The sequence below is a fragment of the Oreochromis aureus genome, linkage group 13, assembly GCF_013358895.1.
Source record: "Oreochromis aureus strain Israel breed Guangdong linkage group 13, ZZ_aureus, whole genome shotgun sequence".
In the NCBI taxonomy this organism is placed as follows: Eukaryota; Metazoa; Chordata; class Actinopteri; order Cichliformes; family Cichlidae; genus Oreochromis; species Oreochromis aureus.
This window is the reverse complement of record NC_052954.1, coordinates 34,758,397-34,774,083: the sequence shown is the minus strand read 5'-3', so window position 1 is coordinate 34,774,083 and position 15,687 is coordinate 34,758,397. Positions and strand designations below refer to the sequence as shown.

At 46.2% G+C, this 15,687-nt stretch overlaps 1 protein-coding gene across 4 annotated transcripts in view; it reads left to right on the top strand.

Moving 5' to 3' along the window:
* Positions 1 to 6,649: 6,649 nt before the first annotated feature.
* Positions 6,650 to 15,687, top strand: part of ninl (ninein-like) — a 32,555-nt gene continuing 23,517 nt past the window's right edge. Inside the window, exons 1-4 of one of the 4 annotated variants that reach the window (XM_039621727.1) lie at positions 6,650 to 6,818; positions 8,296 to 8,507; positions 8,586 to 8,682; positions 10,979 to 11,169. In XM_039621727.1, the coding sequence (XP_039477661.1) occupies positions 8,325 to 8,507; positions 8,586 to 8,682; positions 10,979 to 11,169 (471 nt within the window). In that variant the 5' untranslated portion in view covers positions 6,650 to 6,818; positions 8,296 to 8,324. Of the gene's footprint in view, positions 6,819 to 8,295; positions 8,508 to 8,585; positions 8,683 to 10,978; positions 11,170 to 12,053; positions 12,344 to 15,687 lie in introns of those variants that run through there. The other 3 variants (XM_031730284.2, XM_039621731.1, XM_039621728.1) reach the window with 3 other exon arrangements.

The window sequence follows — 15,687 nt, the reverse complement described above, 5'->3', positions numbered from 1 at the left end:
CTCTTCTTATCTGCTGTTGTGCGATCGTGGCTCAAGAGTTGGGAGTTCGCCTTGCAATCGGAAGGTTGCCGGTTCGAGCCCCGGCTTGGACAGTCTCGGTCGTTGTGTCCTTGGGCAAGACACTTCACCCGTTGCCTACTGGTGGTGGTCAGAGGGCCCGGTGGCGCCAGTGTCCGGCAGCCTCGCCTCTGTCAGTGCGCCCCAGGGTGGCTGTGGCTACAACGTAGCTTGCCATCACCAGTGTGTGAATGTGTGCGTGAATGGGTGAATGACTGGATATGTAAAGCGCTTTGGGGTCCTTAGGGACTGTAAGGCGCTATATAAATACAGGCCATTTACCATTTACCATTTGTGCAACCAGCGTACCACACAGGGATGGCGTGCACCAGTAAACTCTCGATAGTGGCACGGTAGAAGGACACTCGGAGGTCAGTCTGCAGCCTGTTCCATCTCAGGACCCTCAGGAAATGGAGGCGCTGCTGGGCTTTCTTCACCAGGGCTGATGTGTTTGTGGACCAACATAGGTCCTCAGATATTTGGGTGCAGAGGAACCTAAAGGAGGACGCCCTCTCCACATAGTCACCTTTTATGGAGAGGGGAGGGGGAATCAGTTTTTTTTCTTCTCACCTTCACAAACCTCATCTAAGTGCTGGAACATTTACTGTGCAGACCTGATCTAAATCCAGTAGGACACACAGCTTATGTGACATCATCATCAGGGAATGTGGTCAAACAGGACCTACGGCGGCTCTGCAGTGCTCACTTTGGATCCAGATTTCTCTGTGTTTTTAATCCTTCGTGACTTCAGAAATGTCTGCATGAACACAGGGTCTGCTGTTGGTCTGTAACCGTGGCGTGATGGATCCGTCACAGTCTGAATAAACCCTTTCACTGGTCGAAACGCCACAAAGTGGATTGTGGGTAAACTTTCCAGCCCTGATCAGTGCAGCTCTGTTTGTTCCTGAGGTGAGGGTTACAAAATCTGGTTTTATGAAACATCCACTAAAGCCTGACAGCACAGAAGTTTCTCCTTTTCTAAAATGTTCAGAAACACTTTATAACACAGCTCGTCATTCAAATGATTTGATTTACCTGCTGAACTCTGTTCAGCTGCAAATATACCAGAGAGAGAGGCTAACGCTCCAGCCTGCACGATTATACTGTGATAGTTATACAGCATGTAGGAGAGGGCGAGGTGGTGAAGGCAGAGCTGCTGACCTGCTGTGACTCAGCATGACTTCATGTCGCTGTTCTCTAAGTGTGTGAAAGAGTCGCTCGCTGCAAAGGTCAGAGGAGCTCCTCACTGCAAAGCAGAAACTCATCATTCACAGCCTGAAGCTGCACTCAGATTACTGTTACCCCAAAGGAGGAGCCTGCTGCACATCACAGATCATCAAACAGGTCAAAGACCACGGGGTCAGAGGTCATGACCACAAGAAATGATTAAAAGATAAAAGATGGAGAGCAGGAAACTAGGTGGGTGGAGCCTGTTCACCACGTCCTCAGAGCAAAAAAATATCTCAGCATATGATGAGCTCTTCATGGACTTCACACCTGGTTTATACCTGTGCACGTTTACCTGTGTAAGTCTGACACCCACCTGTGCAGGAGCAGACATCGTCTTCTTCTGTGGTTTTGTTCTTTCAGCTCAGTGAAAGTCAAACTAAAACACGGTGCGAGAAACATTTTTGACCTTGGAACAAAATGAGAGTGAAATCAGAGTCACAGACCCTCCCACAGACCCACAGACCCTCCTCACAGACCCTCCCACAGTCCCTCCCCACAGACCCTCCCACAGTCCCTCCCCACAGACCCAAAGACCCTCCCCACAGACCCACAGTCCCTCCCCATAGACCCTCCCACAGTCCCTCCCCACAGACCACAGACCCTTCCCACAGACCCACAGACCCTCCTCACAGACCCTCCCACAGTCCCTCCCCACAGACCCTCCTCACAGACCCTCCCACAGTCCCTCCCCACAGACCCACAGACCCTCCCACAGTCCCTCCCCACAGACCCATAGACCCGCCCACAGTCCCTCCCCACAGACCCACAGTCCCTCCCCACAGACCCACAGTCCCTCCCCATAGACCCTCCCACAGTCCCTCCCCACAGACCCTCCCCACAGACCACAGACCCTCCCCACAGACCCACAGTCCCTCCCCATAGACCCTCCCACAGTCCCTCCCCACAGACCCTCCCCACAGACCCACTGTGTCCTAATTTGCAGGTTTTTTTTGTTTTTGCAGAATCTTTGTGTCATGGTCGTGGGTCGGTGACCCAGCGTTTTGAGTTTATTGTTATTATTTTCTAGTTTATTCTGATTTTGTAGTAATTCTTTGGGTTTGGTTCTTATTATCCCTACCTGTGTCTTTCCTCTGTGCTCTGTTTGTGTCCCCGAGTTTTGTGTTGTCGAACAGTCTGTGAGTTTCCTGTTTTACTTTGTAGGTCTGTGTCTCGTTATGCTCATTAGCTCCAGCTGTGTCCACCCCTGCGTGTCATTTCCCTCATTACCTTGTATGTATTTATAGTGTGTGCCTGCCTGTGTTCCTTGTCGCGTCGTCTGTGTAACCTGGTGTAAATTCTGCGTCTCTCTGTGCGTTTTGCTCCTCATCCCATGTGTGTTTGGTTTCACGTTTGTTTTTTAGTTGTTCCCAGTTTAGGTTTTGCCCTCACTTTTATTGTGTACACCGTCTGTAATAAGGCTCACTCGCATCACAGCCAGTGCCTGCATTTTGGGTCCTCATTCTCACTACACCACACGACTGCTGCCCCAGCTGTGACACTTTGAGGCCTCAGGACTTGATGCGCCATCAGCAGCGTGCTGACTGTGTGACGCAGAGCACGCCGTCTCTTTGGTCTGTTTCTGACGAGCAGTGATAACTCTGGTTCCCTTCTGGCTCACATCCCATAATACAACATAAACGTGTGACTCAGGTATGTGGTCAAACCACTGCTGATGTCACACTCAGAGCCCTCCCCCTGGAAGCTGTGGGCGGAGCTATGTTCCTGGGGGCTTAAACAGAGTTTGTTGCCACCCCTGAAACCTCACCCATCCTTTCTTTAACTGTATTATTATATTTCTGCATTTGAACGATGAGTCATGTGACCCTCAGGGTGCCTTACACTCAACAGACCAACGACCCAATCAGCTGATGTTATTTCTCTTTCTCATGATTTTAAATGAACATGTGACATGAGTCCAGCACAGAGGTGATGTTTTCATTGAGCCTGCAGGAAGACCTGATGAGGAGGAGATGATCTCTGCCCTCAGAGTCTCCTTCATATCTTCACCAGCTCATTCCATCCAACCTCTTCCTCAGTCAGGGTCACAGGGAGGTGGAGCCTAACTTAGCTGTCATAGGGCGAGAGGCGGCACACCTACGACAAGCTTAGAATCACCAGTTAACCTGATGAGTGTGTTCAGCCAGCAGGTGGATTCAAACCCTTCTTATCGTGAGGCGACAGTGCTAACCACTGCACCACCGTGCCACCTCCTGTTTAAATCAGTTCTTTCAGAGGTCTGTATCGAATGTGCACCTGTTTACCTCGATTCATTCATTTATAGTTTTTATGAACATGTTTGAAAACTTCCTGCTCTCTCACAGCACGTCACACAGATGTGGACAAAGATCACCTGATGTCTCAGTTACAGTAACTGTGATGGGAATAATCACAGAATCATTCATTATTGTTATTTTTAAATCTTCGAACAGGATTTTCTATTCTTTGTTCTTTTACTTCAGGAAAGGATCCAATTATATGCTGTGTGCGCCCCCCAGCGGCTCAACTCCACACTGCACCGTTTTTAATCAAACCGGAAGCGGGTTTGTTATTCAAAATAAAAGCTGGAAAATAAGAGTTTAAAATGCAGAAAAACAGTTAAAGTTTATTTAAACAGGTTATTTAATACAAACTCAGTTCAAAGTGTTTCAGGACTCACAGATTTGCGCTCTAAAATAGTTCAAAAAACAAGAAGCTGCTGAGGAGGAACGCTGCTCTCGTTTACTCTGAGGACTTCCTTTAGGCTGTTTCATGTGCTCTTATCTCCTCACTGAATGTCCCTGCAGACTGTGACAGACACACAACACCAGCACACAAACAGGGATTACACTCACCAAACACTTCATTAGGTACACCTGCTCAACTACATGTTAAAGCAGCTCTCAGTAAGTAATAATGTGGTGCGGGTGGGGAATTAAAAGTCAGTGTCAATGAGATTGTCTTGCTTTGTGTTGTTGTTACAGCTTCCTGTCATATTTACTGTCTGGTGGCGAGAAGGGGCTCTCATCTCTTCCCTCAGGAGGATTCATTTAATGACCTGAAACATAAACTCTGAACATTTCATGTTTACCAGCATGTTAATCTCCAAATATGGATTTAAATGTAAATACCAAACTCCTTTTATTTCTGCTGCTTCGTTGATCAGATTAAAACTGTCGACTATGTTTTGTTTCTTCTTCCTTAAAAAAAAATAAATCAAAGAATATGACGTTATTTTGTGTTTATAAACTGCAGATAAATGGCAAAAATATTCTTGGAATATTTACCTGTGGTCAAAGGAGTTTGCAAAGAAAGGCGTCTGGACTTCTTTAAGTTGCTTGAAGACGTTTCACCTCTCATCCGAGAAGCTTCTTCAGTTCTAAGGTCAAATGGCCGAGAGTCCCAGATTTAAACCCAGTGGGAGTATCCCCCAATGAGGACAAAGGACCCCTGGTGATCCTCTAATCACATGCGCCAAGGTGTGGCGGGTGTGGGACCTAATCAGCCAGGGTTTGGTGAGTCCATTGTGAAACCTGGCCCCACCTTGTCATGTGAATTCCTGAGGTCAGATGGCCCAGGATGTGAGTGGGCGTTAAGGCGTCTGGGGAGGGAACTCAAAACTGGATTATAGATGGCAGACAGTTGGTGTCGTAAACCACCGCCTCTGTTCAAAGATGGTCGCTCACAGTGGACATAGATGGCCTCTTTCACTCCTCTTTCAAACCATCTGTCCTCTCTGTCCAATATGTGAACATTGGCATCCTCGAAAGAGTGACCTTTATCCTTAAGATGCAGATGGACTGCTGAGTCTTGTCCTGTGGAGGTGGCACAACATAGAAGAGCCACCTCCACAGGACAAGACTCAGCAGTCCATCTGCATCTTAAGGATAAAGGTCACTCTTTCGAGGATGCCAATGTTCACATATTGGACAGAGAGGACAGATGGTTTGAAAGAGGAGTGAAAGAGGCCATCTATGTCCACTGTGAGCGACCATCTTTGAACAGAGGCGGTGGTTTACGACACCAACTGTCTGCCATCTATAATCCAGTTTTGAGTTCCTCCCAGACGCCTTAATGCCCACTCACATCCTGGGCCATCTGACCTCAGGAATTCACATGACAAGGTGGGGCCAGGTTTCACAATGAGCTCACCCGAAACCCTGGCTGATTAGGTCCCACACCCGCTTTCACCTTGGCGCATGTGATTAGAGGATCACCAGGGGTCCTTTGTCCTCATTGGGGGATACTCCCACTGGGTTTAAATCTGGGACTCTCGCCATTTGACCTTAGAACTGAAGAAGCTTCTGAGAGGTGAAACGTCTTCAAGCAACTTAAAGAAGTCCAGACGCCTTTCTTTGCAAACTCCTTTGACTACGATGACCTGGATGACTGAGAACCTTCACAGACATTTACCTGTGGTGATTCTTTCAAAATAAAATGAGAATTTCTTCCTTACAGAAAAACAAAATAAAACAAAAACACTTTGAAATGATTGAAATATCAGAAGAGTCTGGAGCCATAAAACCATCACATCTACACTCAGTGTGATGAGCTATGATGGGTTCTCCCTGAGAACAGGCCGTCCACACAGGAAACCCGCTGTAGTTTAAAAGGTCTGAACTTCAGAAGCAGACTTTAGTTCGTCACTGCATCAAGTCAAGTGGCTTTTATTGTCATTTCAACCATGTACAGTGGTACAGTACAGAGTGAAAACAAACAGTGTTCCTCTGAGACCCTGGTGCTACACGTGACATACAACAGACAGACACAGGACCACGTAAAGGGAAATGTGCAAAAAATGGCAAAATAAATAAGACAAGACAGTGCAATGGAAATGTGCAAAATGCTGAGTATTGTACAAAAGAAACTTGGTGTGTTTGTGTGTGTGTGTGTGTGTGTGTGTGTGTGTGTGTGTGTGTGTGTGTCAGTCCAGTCACTGAGGTCAGAGGGCGTTGTTGTAACATTTAGTCTCAGAGCTGCTCCTGAGGCCAATCAGGTGTCTCTGAGGTGTGACATCAATCAGGTGGGGTACACTGACCTGTGCATCTACCTGTTATTTCCTCTTATTTACTATGTTCGAGTAAAAGATGCAGAGATCAATAAAACTGTTTAAAAATAAGTTTTATTTCAGTGCTCATTATTTTGTCTCTCTGAGGTGCACCAAAATTTATATCCATTTATTTGTGTAATTTATTTCTTTTTTTGGATTTTAATCATGTAGTTCCTTCCGTGTCCATGTAACTTTATTAATGTTTTATATACCTTATAGCAAATGTGTGTTTAATAATTTTAATTCACTAATCTTATTATTTCTTGTTTGTCTTATTGTTTTTGTTTTATTTTGAAAGGTGCTGCTGCCGGTAAAATGCCGCACCGTCGCTGTGTTTTATTGTGAAGGCGGAGCGGAAATACCTCTGTGTGTGGTTTTCGGGGTACTCGATGTGTCGGTGTTGAGGCTCCGGTAACTTGTGCTCGGCGGGTTAACGGCGGAGCTCCGGGAGGCCGTTCATGGAGGAAACGTGAAGTTTGACCGGAGGAGGAGAACTTTTCCCGCGGTAAGACTGACCTACCGACCCGACCGGACTCACGGTTACCGTTAACTTCATCTAGTTACTGTTAACGTGAGCTGGTTACCGTGCAGACTCTCCGTTAGAAGCGGGAGTTTAAGGCGGGGTGAAACAAAAGTTTTTCGGTGTTTTATTGATTTATTTGTACTTTTTTTTTTTTTTTTTTGGCTCTTTGGCTTTTGTTCCCGCGGCTCGCGACTCCGTTCCCATGGTGAAGCTTCTTCAGCTCGCGAGAGTCTCCGGACAGAGCCGAGGGGGTTTCCGGAAACGTTCGTGTTTACATTGACCGTAGCTGGCGTTAAAGTCCTGCTCAGTTATCTAACACCTGTGTCACTGTTGTAGCACAAAACACAACAGCAGCTGCACTGATCAGTGTATTGATAACTAATCGAATACAATAATATCAAATACGAGCTGAATTTAACTTTGGAGGACCACCACAAAGTTTACAAACACACCATATGATCAATGATAACACACTGTCAGACAAAGGATGATGAAGGTGGAGCTGCCAGGCAGGTGGAAAAGAGGAGGTGCGTAGAGGAGGTGGAGAAGGAGGACGTGCAGAGGGCGGGTGTGACAGAGGAGATCCTCAGCCGTTTTAATGACATCATCTGACCAATGACGTGGCTGCTGTAAGGTTACCGTACTAACGGGGCCTCCAAGAACAAGGGGCTCCTATTTGGGTCTGCAGTGAACTTCTACGATGTTGATTGGATGTTAGTGGGAACTGATCAGCAGGTGTCTGTGGATGCAGACTGATAACAGCGCCAAGCCAGGTGATCAAACACAGCATGTCCACAAAGGGATGGGTCCATTTTTTATATACAGTGTGTGTAATTTATTTACCTTTTCTGTGACAAAATGACTGAAGTAATCACCAAAACATTAAAAAAAAGAAGATCAGAACACATTCCGTGGACGATCGATCGGTTGATGAGTGCTTTAGCTCTCGTCAATGGAGACAGACGTCTCACGTATGGATAAGTCTGGTGTTTCCAGGCTGAAGCAGTGTGCTGAGGACGATGATGGTGAAGGCATGGGGGAGGGGCCGAGGCGTGTTTCAGAGTCATACATGTGGAATGAATAGCACGCAGTCCCGGGCTTCCAGGACCTCCTGAAACATTTCAGGCACAGAGGATTCTTAAAATCACATCTTTACTTGGGATCAGAGTCACCTGCTCAGTGTCCACGTGGGTGAAAAACGGTGTTTCCTCTCCACAGAAAGGATCCTGGGATCATCCCGCCATGTTGTCTTCCTGTGAAAACAGTGCACCCTGGGTAAAAACAGCAGTAATACTTTAAAGGGTCGTTTAGCAAGCCCTTAAATGGAAGCAGAGAGTCTGAAGTTTAACCCCGCTGTACTCCTGTCACTGACCTCACTGTGTTTCAGCTGAAAGACCAAAACTACACCTGACAGGTGAATAACTCGCTGTCCTCTGCCTGACCTGTGTTTTCTCTCCAGGTGTGGGCGCCAAAGTGTGATGCGTTGGCATGGAGGAGGCGGAGCACAACCGCTATGTCTCTCAGCTGAAGGCCGAGTTCGACAGCTGCGACACGACGGCGACCGGCTTCCTGGACCGAGAGGAGCTCACGGCGCTGTGCCGCAAACTGCAGCTGGACGCTCACCTGCCACTGCTGCTCGCCACGCTGCTGGGCGAGAGGCGCTACGGCCGGGTAACTCTCTCACACACAGACCCCCCCCCCATGTATTTGTGTGGTGCTTTTCAATAAAATCGTGTGTTTGTGTTTCAGGTGAACTTCGAGGAGTTTAAGGAGGGCTTTGTGGCCGTGCTGTCCCGCTCTCTGGACTTTGGGGCATCAGAGGACGACAGCAGCTACCTGGAGCCAGGTGACACATAGCAAGGGGGCAGGCCTACAGAGGTCAGGGGTCAGAGGTTCATGATTGGGGAACACAAATGGATGTCAGCTGATCTCCTGTTTGGTTTCATGTTATTTATAGCATGATGTAAACTTAAGTCATGTGACCTTCAGGGTGTTGTTGACCTGAAAATCGTCCTTTATGGCTGAAAGAAAGATCGGCTTTGAGCTCATCTGATATCCAGTGCTGCGTTCGATACTGTTGACCATAATATCCTATTAGAGCGATTAGAACATGCTGTAGGTATTACAGGTACTGCACTGCAGTGGTTTGTATCATATCTATCTAATAGACTCCAATTTGTACATGTAAATGGAGAGTCCTCTTCACACACTAAGGTCAATTATGGTGTTCCACAGGGTTCAGTGCTAGGACCAATTCTGTTTACATTATACATGCTTCCCTTAGGCAGCATCATTAGAAAACATAGCATTTTCACTGCTATGCAGATGACACGCAGCTCTATCTATCCATGAAGCCAGGTAACACACACCAATTAGTTAAACTGCAGGAATGTCTTAAAGACATAAAGACCTGGATGGCCGCTAACTTTCTGCTTCTTAATTCAGATCAAACTGAGGTTATTGTACTCGGCCCTGAAAATCTTAGAAATATGGTATCTAAGCAGATTCTTACTCTGGATGGCATTACCTTGGCCTCCAGTAACACTGTGAGGAAACTTGGAGTCATATTTGACCAGGACATGTCCTTCAATGCACATATTAAACAAATATGTAAGACTGCTTTCTTCCATTTGTGCAACATCTCTAAAATTAGAAATATCCTGTCTCTTAGTGATGCTGAAAAACTAGTTCATGCATTTATTACTTCCAGGCTGGACTACTGTAATTCATTATTATCAGGATGTCCTAAAAACTCACTGAAAAGCCTTCAGCTGATCCAAAATGCTGCAGCAAGAGTCCTGACAGGGACTAGAAAGAGAGAGCAGATTTCTCCTGTTTTGGCTTCCCTTCATTGGCTTCCTGTTAAATCCAGAATTCAAAATCCTGCTCCTCACATACAAGGTCTTAAATAATCAGGCCCCATCTTATCTTAATGACCTTGTAGTACCATATCACCCTATTAGAGCACTTCGCTCTCGCTCTGCAGGCCTACTTGTTGTTCCTAGAGTATTTAAAAGTAGAATGGGAGGCAGAGCCTTCAGTTTTCAGGCCCCTCTTCTGTGGAACCAGCTTCCAGTTTGGATTCAGGAGACAGACACTATCTCTACTTTCAAGATTAGGCTTCAAACTTTCCTTTTTGCTAATGCATATAGTTAGGGCTGGACCAGGTGACCCTGAATCCTCCCTTAGTTATGCTGCAATAGACGTAGGCTGCCGGGATTCCCATGATGCATTGAGTTTTCCTTTCCAGTCACCTTTCTCACTCACTATGTGTTAATAGACCTCTCTGCATCGAATCATATCTGTTATTAATCTCTGTCTCTCTTCCACAGCATGTCTTTATCCTGTCTTCCTTCTTTCACCCCAACCAATCACAGCAGATGGCCCCGCCTCCCTGAGCCTGGTTCTGCTGGAGGTTTCTTCCTGTTAAAGGAGTTTTTCCTTCCCACTGTCGCCAAAGTGCTTGCTCATAGGGGGTCATATGATTGTTGGGTTTTTCTCTGTATTTATTATTGTGCGATCTATTGTACAATATAAAGCACCTTGAGGCGACTTTTGTTGTGATTTGGCGCTATATAAATAAAATTGAATTGAAGTGAATATCCATCCAGGTCCACCTGCAGACGTACAAGTCCAGGACAGGACAGAAAGACTTCCTCAGCATAGAGAGGAGCCGAGGATCATCCCCCGTTTTTGTTGTCAGCTCTGTTTTTAACATTTCCAACATTATTTTCGATTCAAACTGCTCAATTGTCCTAAAAGTCATAATCAGACTTTGAGAAATGGTGGATTAATCATGGCTCTGAGGCAGTAATGCAGGTGTGAGGGCTTTTTGATGTTCAGACAGCCGACAGCCGTGATGCTGACATCACAGCAAACTGAGCAGGTTGTTATGACCCAACGTGATTTCAGTGTTTGTGGCGCAGCAGGACGCCACACGAATCCTCGGCCCTCTGAACAGTTTGGATGTAGAACTGGGACAGAGAGAAAGATAAACGCCGTCTGCAGGCTGGAAGCAGTCGTGCAGGAGCTGGGTGGTCTGGTTAAAGTCCGAGGAGGATTCTTCTTTGGCACATTCTGGCTCCGAGTGTCGCAGCGGCGCCTTGCTGACCCACTCAGCCTGCTCCTCTTCCTCTCTGCAGCTGTTCCAGAGGAGGTGAAGCCAAAGTTGGTGAAAGGAGCGAAGCGTTACGGCCGCCGCAGTAAACCCGACGCCGCGATTACCTGTGACTCAGAAGACTCTCCGCCGTTCAGAGCGGAGGCCTCAGACTCGTCACCGACCGGCGTCCGAAAGGCCAAACTGAGACGGGCAACGTCACTGGAAAGTGTGGAGGTGAGAGAGAAATTTATTTTGAAACACTGACTTCCTGTTGTTCTTCTTTCCTTTGACTGAGTTTGAGACGTTAACCCGGCTGTGGTCTGTTTCTTCGTTGGGCCAGAGTGATTAGCTTGATAAAGAATTTAAAATCATAATAAATACAAAGAAGTCACATGGCACATGTCGAGTCGCTCTCTGTCATCGCGTCCGTGGTTGGAAGCTTGGGCCCTGATTCATGGATTACATGAAGCCACAGTTATCAGACGCCCAGGTGCGGTCATGTGACTCGGTTCACTCGTCAGGATGTTTATGGCGGCTGGAGGTCTGCCCGCAATTTAACTCATTAGAACTCTGAGCTCTAGAGTCATTTTCGAGTGGTTTGGTTGGAGTTTCAGTTAAAAACTGTGGGAACGCCCTGAATGTGGGCTTCCTGTACGTGTCAGTGTACCGCAGTGACACTGTCTGACTGAACACCTGAAACTGTGTGTGCGTGCTGCGCTGCAGGGTCCCCGCGGTCGTCTGTCGCCTGGATGTCGTGTGTCTGTGCTGGCCGAGGCGTTCGGGAGCTGCAGCTCTCTAATTAGAGTTTCTGGTTTTAGGTTTTCAGCTGCACGCAGAGGGCAGAGTCCCTGCAGAGGAGGAGGTTTACTCAGCTCTTTGTCACTTTGTTCTCTGACCGCCATGACGATGCTGTGACCTCTGACCTCTGACTGTTCTGCATTGCTGAGGCTGCAGCTGCGGTCTGGTTCTCACTGTGTGAAGTCAGCTGGTCTCAGGTTTCCTGCGATTCTGCAGCTGAGGCTGTGAATACCTGAGAGGGGAGGAGGAGGTTTGGCGGTTTCGGGGCGGTGGAGGTCTTTCAGGAAGTGGGATTGTGAGGAATGCGGCTGCTGGCAGACGCTCTGCTGGTTTGGCTGCTGTTTCTCACTTTTAGTTTTTGCTGACTGAGAATGTGAAACAGCTTCAGTGCAGCAGCTCTGCTGCGGGAACACGACTCCACCTCTTCTTCTTCTTCATCACTTCTTTACACCAGAGCCACCCTTTCCTTTCTTCCTGGGTTTGTCTGAAGCATCTGACGGTTTTTCAGAAGGAAACAGTCCGACTGCAGTCTTCACTTCGAGTAACTGACTCTGTGCGGCTCACTTTGATGCTGGAGAGGTGCGGTGGAGCAGCGTCGTGGTGCCTTCAGGTTTGTCCTGATGCTGTATGTTAGTTTGCAGATGCACTGGCCTCTTTCATGAATCCGTGTGTTTTGTCCTGCACTGATCAGTGTAAGGCCTGGAGACTGCTCGGCCACCTCTCACCAAACACGTTTTCCCTGTGTGACTACAGCTGTGGTGAATCACAATCAGTCTGCATAAGAGGGTAAAGTGCTGAGAGTTTGTCAGACTGACACAGTAACAGGAGCATCAGAGAGCTTTCATTTGGATCTGAAACAGAGCACGCGCCCCACGGGAGCAGCGGCCACAATCCTGTTTGCATATCTATTTTTAAATCTCAGTAGAACTGCAACCAAATAAGTGAGAGCAGGGGTCTCAAACTCCAGTCCTCGAAGGCCGCTGTCCTGAAACTTTTCCATGTGTCCCTGTTGCAACACACCTGAATATGATTAGTAGTTCATTAGACTCTATAGAACTTAGCTGCATGCTGAGGTGGTGATTCAGCCATTTGATTCATGTCACAGCAGCGAGTGAGTGAATGAACACGGTGTGATAAAAGTACTTCTGGAAGTACATTTTTCCAAACCCTTACATTTACTTAAGTTTACTAAGGCAGGGTTAGGGGTCGCCACCTCAGCATGCAGTCAGGTTCTATAGAGTCTTGATAATGAATAAAACTAACGGCCTGTGGGCCACATTTGGCCCGCAATACGATCTCATATGTCAGTTAGGCTACGTTCACACTGCAGGCGAAAGCGCATCAAATCCGATTTTTTTCGCCCCTCTGCGACCCGTATCCGATCATGGTCTGACAGTGTGAACGGCACAAATCCGATATTTTCAAATCCGATCTGGGTCACTTTCGTATGTGGTCCTGAATCCGATACATATCCGATGTTTTAGAAAGCGACTGCTGTTTGAACGGTCATGTCGCATTAAATCCGTCTTTTACGTCACTGACACAAGACGGACGCCAATTATCAGCGCCCGAGAAGACATCGCGAACGCTTCCTGGCCATCCAGTGTAGATGTCAGTGAAACTGTTGGGAAGACAACGTGAACATTTTATTTATACTGTATAATCTGCAGATTCTGACAGAAATCTATTCAATTAAATTTTATTTATAAAGCGCTAAATCACAACAAAAGTCGCCTCAAGGTGCTTCATACATACAGAGAAAAACCCAACAATCATATGACCCCCTATGAGCAAGCACTTTGGTGACAGTGGGAAGGAAAAACTCCCTTTTAACAGGAAGAAACCTCCGACAGAACCAGGCTCAGGGAGGGGCGGGGCCATCTGCTGCGACCGGTTGGGGTGAGAGAAGGAAGACAGGATAAAGACATGCTGTGGAAGAGAGACAGAGATTAATAACAGATATGATTCAATGCAGAGAGGTCTATTAACACATAGTGAGTGAAGAAGAAACACCCAGTGCATCATGGGAATCCCCGGCAGCCTACGTCTATTGCAGCATAACTAAGGGAGGATTCAGGGTCACCTGGTCCAGCCCTAACTATATGCTTTAGGAAAAAGGAAAGTTTGAAGCCTAATCTTGAAAGTAGAGATAGTGTCTGTCTCCCGAATCCAAACTGGAAGCTGGTTCCACAGAAGAGGGGCCTGAAAACTGAAGGCTCTGCCTCCCATTCTACTTTTAAATACTCTAGGAACAACAAGTAGGCCTGCAGTGTGAGAGCTAAGTGCTCTAATAGGGTGATATGGTACTACAAGGTCATTAAGATAAGATGGGGCCTGATTATTTAAGACCTTGTATGTGAGGAGCAGGATTTTGAATTCTGGATTTAACAGGAAGCCAATGAAGGAAGCCAAAACAGGAGAAATATGTCTCTCTTTCTAGTCCCTGTCAGGACTCTTGCTGCAGCATTTTGGATCAGCTGAAGGCTTTTCAGGGAGTTTTTAGGACATCCTGATAATAATGAATTACAGTAGTCCAGCCTGGAAGTAATAAATGCATGAACTAGTTTTTCAGCATCACTCTGAGACAGGATATTTCTAATTTTAGAGATGTTGCACAAATGGAAGAAAGCAGTCTTACATATTTGTTTAATATGTGCATTGAAGGACATGTCCTGGTCAAAAATGACTCCAAGGTTTCTCACAGCGTTACTGGACTATCATAGGAAGGAAAATATATGTCAATGCTTTTGCATTTTCTTTCGCAAATGTAGCTGAGTAATTATGTTATTGGCATCGATGAGCCACTGCCAATATGTGACACATTGAAATCGCGTTTGAATTTGTGCTTGTTTTTTGCTTTCACTTTGCGATCGCGCGAACGGTGTGTAGAGAGCGGCAGCACTGATTGGTGAGTGACGATTAATTGCGCACCAATTCCTCTGACATCATCTTATCACTCATTAGCTACTATTCAAACGTGACAAGTGAAATCTCCCACAGCAAGCTTAAACATGTGAGAGGTTGATTGCGCAGAGAATCGCTGACCGTTATGTGAGTGCGTGTGTAAAAGCAGCAGGATATATATTTTAGTTCTGCTGAGCCAAATAAGACAGGTCAGGGTGAAGAAGGGACAGCCAAAGAAAAGCCGACCACAAAACGGAAAACTTATGACAAATCAGACTATGAGGCAAAAAGAAAGCTCAGCTTTTTTGGTTTCATGGACAAAAGAATTTCTGTGGCTGGAATATGACGAGCTAAATAACATCATGTTCTGCCGGGTGTGTCGTGAGTTTCCCTCGATATCTGAGTCGACCAGCGCCTTTGTTACTGGGACCAGTAAGTTTAAGAAAGACCCCATCAGAACCCATGAGAAATGCAAGAAATGCATTATTGCCCAGTCTGCAGTATCTGTCCCAGAACAAACAGCAATTGCAAAAACATACTAAAAATAAACCAAGCACATCAAGAAGTCCTGAAAAAGCTGTTTAGAACAGCGTGCTATGTTGCAAAGAGTGAACTACCATTGGCCAAATTTAGCAGTCTTTGCAAACTTCAAAAAGCAAATGGCCTCGATCTTGGTTCCACTTACCTCTTACCCTTGACTTCAGTGGAAATTTCAGATTCAGGATCTGACACAGACTGATTCATGTTCTGCACAGTTCCAAATATTTGAGTTGATGATTGTAATTTTTATACAGTTGTTGTGATTTGTATTTTAACAACTTTCTGATTAATTTTTGTTTCCTTTACAATATTATACTTTAATGTATAATATTGTAAAGGAAACAAAACATTAAAAAATTGCTCTCTTTTTTATTCGGGCTACTTAAATTTATTTTGGGCTACCAAAAACTGAAGAGTGCCTGCCCGAAGGGCTACCAGAGACTTTGAAATTTTGCGAGCCCTGTAAAAGTAGCTGTAGATAATGTTACATCTGCAGATTATCCTTTGAAG